General features: G+C 37.6%; 2 protein-coding genes across 3 annotated transcripts in view; one reads left to right on the top strand and one right to left on the bottom strand.

Annotated features, from left to right (window-relative positions):
* avpr1aa (arginine vasopressin receptor 1Aa) overlaps positions 1 to 13,053 on the top strand; it is a 675,329-nt gene that overhangs the window by 83,438 nt on the left and 578,838 nt on the right. The window lies entirely within an intron of this gene.
* The window catches only part of mon2 (MON2 homolog, regulator of endosome-to-Golgi trafficking), a 49,891-nt gene that overhangs the window by 5,024 nt on the left and 31,814 nt on the right, over positions 1 to 13,053 (bottom strand). The window contains exons 25-32 of one of the 2 annotated variants that reach the window (XM_079858928.1): positions 12,597 to 12,795; positions 10,343 to 10,977; positions 8,436 to 8,579; positions 7,594 to 7,611; positions 3,687 to 3,815; positions 1,732 to 1,922; positions 1,583 to 1,643; positions 841 to 964 (exon numbers count right to left, since the gene is read on the bottom strand). In XM_079858928.1, coding sequence (XP_079715054.1) covers positions 841 to 964; positions 1,583 to 1,643; positions 1,732 to 1,922; positions 3,687 to 3,815; positions 7,594 to 7,611; positions 8,436 to 8,579; positions 10,343 to 10,977; positions 12,597 to 12,795 — 1,501 coding nt within the window. The remainder of the gene's footprint in view (positions 1 to 840; positions 965 to 1,582; positions 1,644 to 1,731; positions 1,923 to 3,686; positions 3,816 to 7,593; positions 7,612 to 8,435; positions 8,580 to 10,342; positions 10,978 to 12,596; positions 12,796 to 13,053) is intronic. The other variant, XM_079858929.1, reaches the window with a different exon arrangement.

Below are 13,053 nucleotides of genomic sequence, written 5' to 3'. Positions count from 1 at the left end.
TGTATCCAGCAATGTATTGTATAGTTGTGTATGTGTATCTTATGGTCATGCATATGCATATTTATATTGTTTAACTAGTCCTGGTCAAAAATAATTATTTTATATTATATTATTTGTATTTTGTGCATTGTAACCTCAAGAATGAAAAAAACTAAATAAAGGATTATCGAATACGGAAGAAAGCACGTACATTACGCTGCTTTTGCTATTGTTTTGAACAAATAAAAGCTTCAGCGAGTGTCATCTTCTGTTTTGTCATCATACAATGTATATGTCTTTCACTTTATCGTAAAGGATGAACTATGAATAGCCTATAAGAACGACAGTGTGACAAACTATGGTGCATTCATTCATAATTCACACGCAAGCCATCCTTTGTCAAATATAACTGTGGTAACTCCAAGTACTTACTTATTTTAATATGCAAAACCGTAACCCAATCATAGCAGTGGGCGTTTACTTCCAAGTCTTGAATGCGACACGCCCATCAAAACGTGTGTTCGAAAGAGAGGGTCAAAAACAGGACAGAAAATAGCTTATTATTTCTAAATTAGGAGGTTTTTTGATGTAAAACCCTTGATAACATTATACAATTTTAGAAAATGCAGTTCATGACCCCTTTAATGTCATTCTGTTCCTCACACAAGGCTATCATATGAAGTCTTGGATCATAGTGCATGAGTCTTATGATCTTGACAATCTTCTTGGCATGCATGCAACAAAAAAAACATGCATGCACATTCTTCCTAACATCTTCTTTTGAGTGAGTAAATGACAGGATCTGTGAATATTTGAGTAAACAGATTGTGAATCGGACGGTTGATTGATCATTCTCTGTACCTGTGAACGATGAGGACTGGGAGTGAATCGATCCTCTGTTGAGCATGCTCATGATACGACCTACGAACTCTTTGGGTATGAAATTGGCAAATGGTAAAATCTCTGTGCTGATCAACTGCACCACCTAGAGGACAAGAAAATATATTTAAATTTAATATTTATTTTGTACACAGTAGTGGCCAAAAGTGATGTCGGATATTTGTGTTTAATGACCCTTACAAGTTCGATTAAAACATCCATATATGAGGAAAATATTTCGTATTTCTCTTTAAATATGAGGGAAGAACAAACATTAACTTGGTTAAGGTATTTATCTGACAAAATTATTCGGCAACTACAGCTACATGTTTTATTTTACTATAAATAAATAAAAAATGCATAGAAAAAGCAAATATACAATATTTCATATGTTCTCTTTTGTTTTTGCATGTGTTCGACTCCAACTACACAATATGCTTATAAATGATTTAACACATTTTTAATAATATTTGAATAAAAAGGGTTAAGATGTCAATTTTCCGATTCTGGATATCACTTTTGGCCACTAATATGTACACAAAATTGCTGCATTTTAGACAATATATGCTTAATACTTAAATATAATTAATTTTATCATATACCAGCCAGTTATATCAGCCTAACATGAATCAATCTTTTTTTTAAAATGCCATTTATTAGCAATAATTCTAGAATTCCACTTCTGTGTTTGTGTGTTTGTTTCATAACAGTGAGATGAAATCACCTCCACATCTACAGCTTCGTTCCTCTGGAACTCCTGTATGGACAGATTATCTGGAGGTGTGCTGTGGGATACGAGAGGAAAAGGAATTAAGCTCTGTTTGAGTTTAATATACCATGATATCATGATCCTGTTCAAAAGAAATTGAACACCTTTTGGTAAACAGGAAGTCCTCAAATGCGTTCGCCAGCTCTGGCCACATTGTGTCGAATTTGCCTGAGGATGCTTGTTGCCGGGCAACAGGGAGTCCAATGGAAAGCACTTTGAGCAGAGAGGAGACGGCCAGTTTCCAGGTGCTCTCAGCGGGACAGGCGTACTTCAGTCCCAGAGGAATCCTCACAGTCTAAACACAGAGAAGCTTCTGCTTTACACGTGCACAGATACGCCTGTTGCTTTGACTGAGAACAGGTGGCCTTCAGCGTCTGAGATGCTGGTGAGAAGGTCTGACAGGTTGCATAAATATATGCAAAACTACTCATTCACAACTTAGCATGCCAAAAATAAACTAGATAAAGAGCTCAAGACAAACAGAGAGTAGATAGATAGTAGTGGTGGAACGGATCACAAAGCTCACGGTTCGGATCATTTACGTAAATCATTACGGATATATTATTATGGATCATTTATGTATATATATATAAATGTTTGGGGGGGGGGGGAACTGCTTTTCATTTATTACTTAAAGCTCACTTGAAGTTCTTCGATAGCTACTACATCAAAACTGCTAGCCGCTAGCCTAACTGATAAAGTTCACACATTATTTAAAACAAGGGATCAGTCAGTAATAAAATAAGAACAAATACACAAATTAGCGGAGATGAATAAATACTAAATAAGTTACAAAGTCTAACAAGTACAGAAATTAATAATTAAGCCTAAATGTAAAATAACACTTTGTTCACTGTAGAAATTAAATATAGTTTAATCTTTGCTAAAGCTGTATTTTGTTGTTTTATTAATATTTATGACACAGACAACAGAAGGATAAGGTGTGCTGTCACTTTAAGACCGACTGCGAGGGCCGAAAAAACTGACAAACATCCGGTTTCTTTCTTAATTTTGTTTCTCTTTTGTTCACTAATGACATAAACGAGAGAATACTTGCCGAGAAGGGCATTTAGACGGGTATTTTGTGTTTATGTGTCCGTTCAATTTCTCTCTCTCTCTCTCTCTCTCTCTCTCTGCGTGCGCTTCGAGTGCTGTGTGTACAGATAACGTGCGAGTCCAGATTTTCGCCTCTTCTTCTGCGTTTAAAATTGTTTGAATGTGTAAATTGGCAACACAAAACACGTCCAAATAATAAACTTTCACTCTATGATGGTTAAATTTAGCAGTTAATCAGCGAATCACATGCGTGCCAAACCGTGGGACCTGGTCCGTATGGATTACGGATCAACTGCGATCCGTTCCACCCTTAATAGAAAGGGTGTTCATGTTTGCTAGCATGTTTCTAACATATATTAGCCTGTTGCTAACATGATTTAACACATTGCTAACATAATTTAACACATTGCTAACATGATATAACATGTTGCTACCATTTTGCTAGCATGATTTAACACATTGCTAAGATGTTGGTGACAATAAGCATGTTGGTAACATTATTTACCATGTTGATAACACGATTTAACATGTTGCTAGCACGATATAGCATGTTGTTAACAATTTAACACATTGGGAACGTGATTTCTTTAACACATTGCTGACATGTTGGTGATAAGTAACATGTTGCTAGCAGCATGATTTACCATGTTGATAACACGATTTAACATGTTGGTAGCATGATATAGCATATTGCTAGCACGATTTAACATAGCTACCATGTTGCTAGCATGATTTAACACATTGCTAACAAGATTTAACACGTTGCTAGCATGATTTAACATCTTGCTACCATGATTAACATGTTGTTAACAAGATTTAGCATGTTGTTAGCATGATTTAACACGTATCTAACAAGCTTTAACACATTGCTAACATATTCCAACATGTTGCTAACAGCATTTAACACATTGCTAGCATGATTAGCATATCTTAAGCCAACCTAATTATATTTGCTGCGGTCAGTCAGTTTTATAACTGTTATATGTGTTTTTTTGCTTAGTACCTTAATGATGTTTTGCAGGACTTTCTCTGTGATAACGGCTTTGTGACAGGCCGTTTTATGATAAAGATCGACCAGCACCTCCAGAGATCGCTCTGCAAACGGCACGTAGTTTAAGGCCACCCACTCCGCCTGGACACACACAGAGACACACACATGAAATAAAGATATTACAATGCATTATTAAAAGAACGAAACGTCTTGTGAAATAACACAATATCAGAGGAGGATTGTGAATAGACACAATTATGTGTTATAGTCAACACATAAACACTTTGTTCAAACTAAAATCAGATTTTTATCCCCACTATCTGTAAAATGAGCGACAGGATTGAGTTTAAACGACTGGAAAAACAGCCCCTACAGATTTCCACTTCAACACTAATAACATTTGTGTCAAATTGCGATGACAAGCTCCACATTACTCGGACACGGTCCACAATATCAGATGAAAAGCAGCGACTACAGGACAAACACACCACTGAAACACACTGATGCTGATATGAGCATTATATGAATTACTGATCGACCGATAATCGGTTTCACCGATATTTTCCCCGATGTTTAAGCAATTTTCCATAATCGATTATCGGTTTTGTTTTATCGGATTCACCGATAAATGGTGATAATCCGTCAAGTCCTGCTCCAATTAAGCTTTGATTTAAGAGAGACTTTATTGACCATTATTTATTAATGTAGAAGTGTGTTTTGTTATGAATGCAAGGAGACAGTGAAAGTACAGAAATTACAGTATAGGAAACAAGAGTTAGAACAGTTTTGTTCAGTTCAGTGCTGTTATAACTGTCAAAAACTGAAATAATATATATATCGGTTCTGTATATCGGGCACATAAACATGCAAATAATTACAATCGCTATCGGTTATAAAAAGTCGACATCGGTCGATCTCTAATTTGAATTTGTCCAAATGCAATAATAGTGACTTTATAATCAATTTCATCTTTATACGCATTAAAAGGCTTTATTGTGACCATGATACGAAGTTTGACATCTTAATTTTTCAAAATAGTGGAGCGGCTAAGTGATATAATCGTTCAGTTTATGATACAAGCGTGAAAATTGGCATGAGCAGTCTCCATGGGTCACTTGACAAGAAAATTGTCCGAGCCACTTGAAATTTCAAGATTTTTCATTTTCAAGATGGCCGACACCTTAGTGGAGCAGTTAAGTGATATAGTGGTTTATTTGGTGATACAAGCATGAAAATTGGCATGAGCAGTCTCTGATGGTCACTAGACAATAAGCCACTCACAGCTACTTGAAATTTCAAGATGGCGGCCATTTTTCAAGATGGCCGACACCTTAGTGGAGCAGTTAAGTGATATAGTGGTTTATTTGGTGATACAAGCATGAAAATTGGCATGAGCAGTCTCTGTGGGTCACTAGACAATAAGCCACCCACAACTACTTGAAATTTCAAGATGGCGGCCATTTTTCAAGATGGCCACCACCTTAGTGGAGCAATTAGGTTCATGGCAATTTTCATGCTTGTATCACCAACTAAATGATTTCTTAAGCCTAACTGCTCCACTAAGGTGGTGGCCATCTTGAAAAATGGCCGCCATCTTGAAATTTCAAGTAGCTCTAGGTGGCTTATTGTCAAGTGACCCACAGAGACTGCTCATGCCAATTTTCATGCTTGTATCACCAAATAAACCACTATATCACTTAACTGCTCCACTAAGGTGTCGGCCATCTTGAAAAATTGCCGCCATCTTGAAATTTCAAGTGGCTCGGACAATTTTCTTGTCAAGTGACCCATGGAGACTGCTCATGCCAATTTTCACACTTGTATCATAAACTGAACGATTCTGCCAAACATAAGCACTTAGGCGCTCCACTAAAATAAATGGTTAATGCTTATTTATTGTTTAACTACATATTTTTGGTTATTATATACATTCTGAACAATAGTTTCAAGTCGCTTAGTCAAAGAGTGTTGAAGATACTAGTGGTTGACCGATTGATCAGTTTTGCCGATTATTTGGCACTGGAACAATCGGTTTTCTGCAAAAAATCCATCCTGATAGTTTTTCCGTGTTGCGTCCGTAGCTGAAGCTGCTGAGAAGAGTCTGTTGCCGTTTACAGTACGAGAGCGGCCCCTAGAGGCGAAATAAAAACTCACTGACGCCTTGTGGAGTTTGTTTTGACACTAGACACTTTAGATGCGGATTTAAAACAGATGGTATGTATACAGTGCACTACCGTACGTGCTTTCATATCATTATAAAGTAATTAATTTGTTGGGCTAGATGCTTCATTAGTAGAGAAAGAACAGCAGTATATTTGCAGTCGAGGCCGAGAGGTAATATTACTAGTACCTGTGTGGTGAAAATCAAGTTTTTAATGTTTTTTTATGTCTATGTGGTGTTTTTAATATGCTTAAAGACAAACCATGTGTAAATTCATAAGTCGACAGCATTGCTGAGTATTTTCTCCTTAAAACTGCAGTGAACCAAAGACAGTCTCAAAAACACGCTTTGAAATCGCTGGTGTTTCTGACGTCACAAACTACCTTGTAGCCAATCAGATCAACGTGTGATCGTCAACCAGTGGATCTCTGAGCTGAGTGAGTGAGTGAGTGGAGGCGGGGCTCATTTGCATATTCATAGAACCGCGTATACTAAATGAGGCAAGGGTGTCGAGTTACATTCAATCTATTTTAAAGTATAAAGATGAAAAAAACATTTAAATATGTAATTTTGGTGATCAAAGATGAGTTTTAAGGGATAAAATTATTGACTACAGGGGGACTTTAAAACAATGTGACAAAAACACATGCAAACCCGACCCAATTGTTTATTGCCACGATTTTTACGATAAATTTGCATTAGTTTATATCCAGCTGGTCGCTTTTATGCATTCATTATCCAGCAAAGTTGCATGTTTAAAGCAAGAGACGTGAGAAAGAGCATATTAACAAATCAGAAACATTCGATTTCAGTTCTTTTTTTTCCATCACCGTAATACACATTTTGTTATTGTGATTACATAACTATCAAGTGTTTTAAAAAAGAAGCAAATACAGCGTGAGAGTATACATACAATATACATGTGCGTCTAATTTAATTGCTATGGCCTTTGTGTCGACCACTATCGGTCGACCTCCAAGCATCCTTGTCGTCCAATTCATAGATGTGCTACATGCAAATTGGTCAATCAAAAGGCTATTAATAACTTGTTAACTTTTTGTAAGTAGGTTTAACAAAATTTAAACTACACATAAGGCAATAAATTTAGGCTGTGTTCAGAATGGAATAATAGCTTAATACTTTCTGAAAAGTGTGTAGTATATACTGCGTACTACATGCTACAAAACAATAGCAAGCTAGTTTATTTTCAACATGTTGCAAGTTTAATCCAGTTATCATGTTGAAAACCGAAATGTTTATTTTCTGTTTAATACTATTTTGTTTAAAATATCAGTCAAGGTGATGTTAAAAATGTTAATTATTAAAACACTGGAAATGGAAGGTCAAGTCAATCACACTGCATTGTGGGAGACTGTATGTCATGTGTTGTAGACTGTACATATTGATAAATGTACACATAATTCAAAGTTAAAAAGTATACAAAATTAACTGTTGGTGGCGCTAGAGAGTTTGAAAAACTGGACACTCTCCATTATAAATTTCATAACTTTTCAACAGACAGTACTAAGAAATGCCATAAAATAACTGAAATTGCAGTTTTGAGATGAATGAATAGATGTGGCTGATGGAAATGAGCGGAGAAATGGCGTAAGAGTATGAAAAGAGCGAAGTTTGTCGTTTAGAGCAGTTAAATGGAGCTCAAGAGTAACCGAAGAGAAAAAGAAAGAGAAAACGAGGCAGAAAGCAGACGAGAGACGGAGATATAGAAAAAGACAGCGGAAGGGAGGAAGAACTCACCGGTGCAAACAGTTGGATCTAAAGTGGATCCGTATGAAGTACAAAAACAGAACAAGAGAAGAGCAGACAAATGTTTACTACCACTGCTGATCACAACCGCACAATGAAACTACTTTATACAATGACAACAACAAAAACTAACAAACGTTTGGTTTGAAAGTCATGTTTAAAAATACTTTGCATTTAACCTGAGAGATGCGGTAATGTAGGTACAATTTATATCACAATATTCTCAAAAATATATTTTTGAGACACAAAATCCTCATTTTCATGTAAGAGATTATTATCTAAAGTAAAAGATGATGTTTTAAACATTTGAGTATTTCACATTTCTTTCCGGTTTGTAGTTTTAACTGGTATACTGACCCAACCCTAGTGTTATTAAAGCTTTAAATGTTTAAAACCCCTAAAAATGTTTAAAGCTGAATTTGAAAAGGAACAACGTGGTCCAAAGTATTCAGACATGACTAAAATAAAATAAAACCACAGCATGCAAAGACAAATATCTTCAAAAACAATCAGAAAAATCAGAGGGAAAGCCACTGAAAGTATCTAAAATCTGAAATGTTGTAATCCTAGAGCCTCACATAACTGAACAGGGAAGAAAACAAAACAGCAAAGAAGTGAAGACGTCTTTCAATGTGTGCATTCAAAACCCTCAAAACGCTCCAGAGCAGAAACAAAGATCATCTACTGCATCATCATATTGGGAAACAGACATGGAAATGAATGATGATGAGTGTATGTATGGTGAGTCATAAAACAACGAAAACCAATTCCACCATCTTGAAAACGGCTGAAAAGTGAAGCCCATCCGAGGTGGAAACAGGACAGAGACTCACCTGGTTGTATTTGGCATTGGCCACGTGTTTGGTCTCCATCTTTCCGTACTGAGGAGGTTTACAGGAGAACTCTACGAACAACAGGAGCTGCTCAAAGATGGCGGGATACATCACCTGGAGATTCTCCGAACCCACACAGATCGCCTGGAACAATGACATACAATCTCATTCAGACGTTCAGTCTTAATCACAATCAACTGATCCATCAAATCCATCAAAAATTATATGATTTTCAGGGTGATTTTTTTTTGGTGTAAATGCAAGTCTGTTAGTCATTAGAGTTTGGTTTATTTGGTTGGTGAGGAAAATAAGGATGGGACTGAATGGATGACTTGTCTAGTCATTCAACAACTAACTAGTGCTCGTGTGGTACTTGCATTAACAACACAAATATATCGGCCCACAGTGGAAATCCAGACAACAGAAGCATCAAAGAGTGAAAACGACCTAAAGCAAACTCGACATTTCACTAGGAATGTTAACAGGCTACATTAAAGTGTTGGTTCACCCAAAAATGAAAATTATCCCATAATTTACTCTCCCTCAAGCCATCCTAGGTGTATTTGACTTTCTTCTTTCAGCCAAACACATTAAAAAATATCCTGGCTCTTCCAAGCTTTATAATGGGAGTGAATGGGGCCCAAAAAAGTGCATCCATCCATCATAAAAGTAATCCATACGACTCCAGGTGGTTAATGAAGGCCTTCTGAAGCGAAGCCATGTGTTTTTGTAAGAAAATATCAATTTTTATAACTATTATCACTGGCTTCCGGTAACGGCCGTACACGAGTCGGGTTCAGGCGGAAGAGTGACCTCTGACCCGATGCCTGACATATTGATGAACGTGAAGCGCAGAGGATAGAGCAAAACAAAACACCTTTAATGAATTAGATGTCTAAAATTAGAATTATTAAGAGAAATGAGAAATTATAAAGAGAAATGTCGGAGGAGCTTCAGTGATTTGAAAAGTTATACTTCACAAGTTTGTAAAGTTATAGTTTGTAAAGTTATAATTATGGATATTTTTCTTACAAAAATGCATTGCTTTGCTTCAGAAGGCCTTTATTAACCCCTGGAGTCGTAGGGATTGATTTTATGATGGATGGATGCACTTTTTTGGGCCCCATTCACTCCCATTATAAAGCTTTGAAGAGCCAGGATATTTTTTGATGAGTTTGGCTGAAATAAGATACACCTTGGATGGCTTTGAGAGTGAGCAAATCATGAGCTAATTTAAATTTTTTGAGGGGAACTATACATTTAATTGTAATTGTATTTTGGTTTGGTGTGGTGTTTAATGTTTTTTGTATTTTTGCCTATTTATGCTGTTGGAATATTGTTTAAATGGAAAGCACTTTGGCCAACTCAAGTTGTTTTTAAATGTGCTATACAAATAAACTAACTAACTTAAAGGTGCACTGTGTAATATTTAGGAGGATCTGTTTACAGAAATGCGATATCATATACATAACTATAATTTCAGTGGTGTATAAAGACCTTACATAATAAACCGTTATGTTTTTATTACCTTAGAATGAGGCATTTCTCTCTACACACACCACAGGTCTCCTTACATCGACATGTGTCTATGGTGGTCCTGAACGGACAAACGCGATTCGTCACTACGTTGTTCTTCGTGAAAAGAAGCTATAGCTAAAGTCAGCGAATAAAACACTGACACAATGATGAACAGGTAACAATAATATATTCGCAATAACTTATATTAACAATAATTTCTTAATTTATCTTTGTAAAGAAAGCTCATTGCTGAACCGGCTACTCTCTGCTGTCTCAGACAATGACATCTTTTCCCGTCGGCCACCGTAACTTCTGTTGGGTGCAATTCGCAACCTCACCACTAGATGCCACTAAATATTACAAAGTGCACCTTTAAGTAGGTTCTGTACCTTCTGCAGGACATCGAGGGCGGTCAGGACTGCTTCTTGAAGGCTTGTGAGCACAGCCTCGGTGTAGGAGGGCAAGATGAACGGCGAGGAGTCTGAACTTATGGGGACCGACACGGCTCCATACAGGATCACCCCCAGCTTCTTGAGATCCTCCATGCTGAACCCTCCTGCGATGTGCTGGTACAATGCTGGGAAAATCTGTATTAGTGCCGTCAGGAAAGGCTGGCTGGGTACGAACACTAGTTTATCTGGTCCACCACTAGGGGGTCGCGTGCACTCGGTTCCCACCCGGTACCAAGTGTTCCACGCTGACCACCAAAGAGCCGAGTCGTCGATCTCTTCTCCAGGTGGCGGAAGCGAAGGTTGGACGCCGTAGCGCTGGGCTAGTCGTTCTGCAAGTGAATCGGATCGGATTAGGGGTCTTCCTGGACCAGAACCTTGAAGAGACTCCATAAGGACAGAAGGAACGTCCATAGCTGCGAGAGCATCGGGTTTATCCGTGTCTTTAATGGGCGTGACAAGCTGGAGGATCTCCTGGAAGCTCTTGAGGGCGGCGAGGGAAACTTCATTATTCTTGCTGAGGGCAGCGGACTGGATGTGGTCCAGAAGAACTTCCCAAGCTTTGAAAAAGTCACCTGCAAAAAAAGCAAGAATCAAATTCTGAGATCTGTCTTTTAATCCGGATCCATTGAAATTGGCGGGGTTTTATTTGTTTCAAAAAGCTTTCTTTCCTCACTAGCATTTTCCAAGTGTTTCTCGTCCACACCGAAACGAAACAGGCACATATCGGTATAAAAATAGGCCCTGTTTACACCTGGAATTAAGATTTTTGGTCGATCGGATCGCAAGTAAACGAGGCAGACAAATTCCAGTTTTAATTCCCGTTTTAATCCGTCTCTTCTGTCCACTTTCAACCACTTCTGTCCTGATTTCTTCGAGGGGAGGGTCTGTGGGCGGGTACATGTATGGGCTTTTTCAGATCTTTCGATCTAATGGACGGAATAAGCTCACACAATTTACATATGAACATGACCAGAGACGACTGAGAAACACACGGAGAGCATCAGCTTTAGTTTCTGCTCTGACAGCCTCAAGATCACGAACACAGTGAGTGTGTGTGAGAAATCAGGAATGGAGAGAGAACATTGTGCTTGGTACGTTTTTCATCTTCAAACCAAACTTGGGTCTCCAGCCGATAAAGCTTAAACCCCGTCTGGCTCGAGCTCTTCCCATGTTTACACATTAGATCAGTAGACGGAGAGAAGACGGTCTTCTGTGGCTGTTTGAACACATTCGATCACATGAGCGTTTACACTACGAAAGCAATCCAGTCGAATGCGTTTTCTTCTACCTCTGGAAGTGTTTGAAAGTGGACGAGCTCAAAACATTTTAGACCCTGTTTACACCTGTATTTAGTGTCGTCCACTTGTGCTCCGATTGACTAAAACACTTTTTACAGACAAAACGACCATAGATATCTATCACTACAATATGCGTCACATGACTAAACATGCATCAATTTAAAATACTTATTTTCACAGTCCAAACTATAACTTGGGAGGTGTCTTCAAAAAGCTCAGTTTTTGCAGTACAAAAATATAATATAATATATAATCATATAATATCATATCATATAATACAATTATATGATAATAAAATATCATATAATACACTAAAAAATATATACAGTCAAAGCAAAAATTATTCAGACCAGATATAATTTTTGAAATTGTTTTACTAGTGGGTGCAGGACACTATAGTTTATGTATGTAAGTGAGGATAAAGTAAACTGAGACATATTATATCCAAACATTCTTCATACAGTGACTACCAGTAAAAAAACCAAAACCATAAATGATCCAGACACTTTGAGCTGATCATGTTTTGCTGAAGTGTGTTTTCTTTAATTGCTAATGCTCTTTTTACACACAGACTGAACAAAATGAAACATTGCTTGGTCACTGGTTGAGCTAAACTGGTATTATCTAATTGTGTAGTTAAATTTAACAGCTGACAGATATTCAACATAATTCATGTGTGAGACAGTCTAACAGAAGGACGGACAAAACCAGTCAAATATCAACTGAGTTCAGCTCATATTTTATTACCGTTTTCTAAACTACAGCGAATAAACTGTGATAATGTGAGAAATGTTGATGGTGTCTGAATATATTTTGGTTTGACTGTAGCTGTTTTCAAATATATCTGGATTAGTGTAGATTTGGCTTTGAGAACCACATCTTTCAATGCTTACCCAGCTGCTGGAGCAGATATCTCCTGGTGTTGAAGATCCGAGCTACGCCCGCGAGCGTCAGAACCCAAGTTTCCGCCCACTGCTTCTCTGCCGTGTCGCGCGAGTGGTGGATGAGGATATTTCCCCCTCCAGATTCGATCTTCTCCTTGTCGGCCGTGGTGGAGGACTTCCTTACACAGTTCAGCAGATGAAAGAGAACCTGCGGAGCAATGTTACAGAGGTCTCCGTCATTAGCAACAATTACAATGCAACTGGGTTCATTTTAGGGATGCACAATACATCGGCCAAAATATCGGTATCAGCCGATATATGTTCATTTGAAATGTTATTGTTTTGGCCCGATAAGAAAATTTGGCCGAATTATTAAAGGAATAGTTCACCCAAAAATGAAAATTAGATCATGATTTACTCACCCTCAAGTCATCATAGGTGTATATGACATTCTTCTTTCAGACGA

Source organism: Squalius cephalus (assembly GCF_949319135.1).
Source record: "Squalius cephalus genome assembly, chromosome: 23".
NCBI lineage: Eukaryota > Metazoa > Chordata > Actinopteri > Cypriniformes > Leuciscidae > Squalius > Squalius cephalus.
Note: the sequence above shows the minus strand (reverse complement) of the source record. Positions and strands in the feature narration are given on the sequence as shown.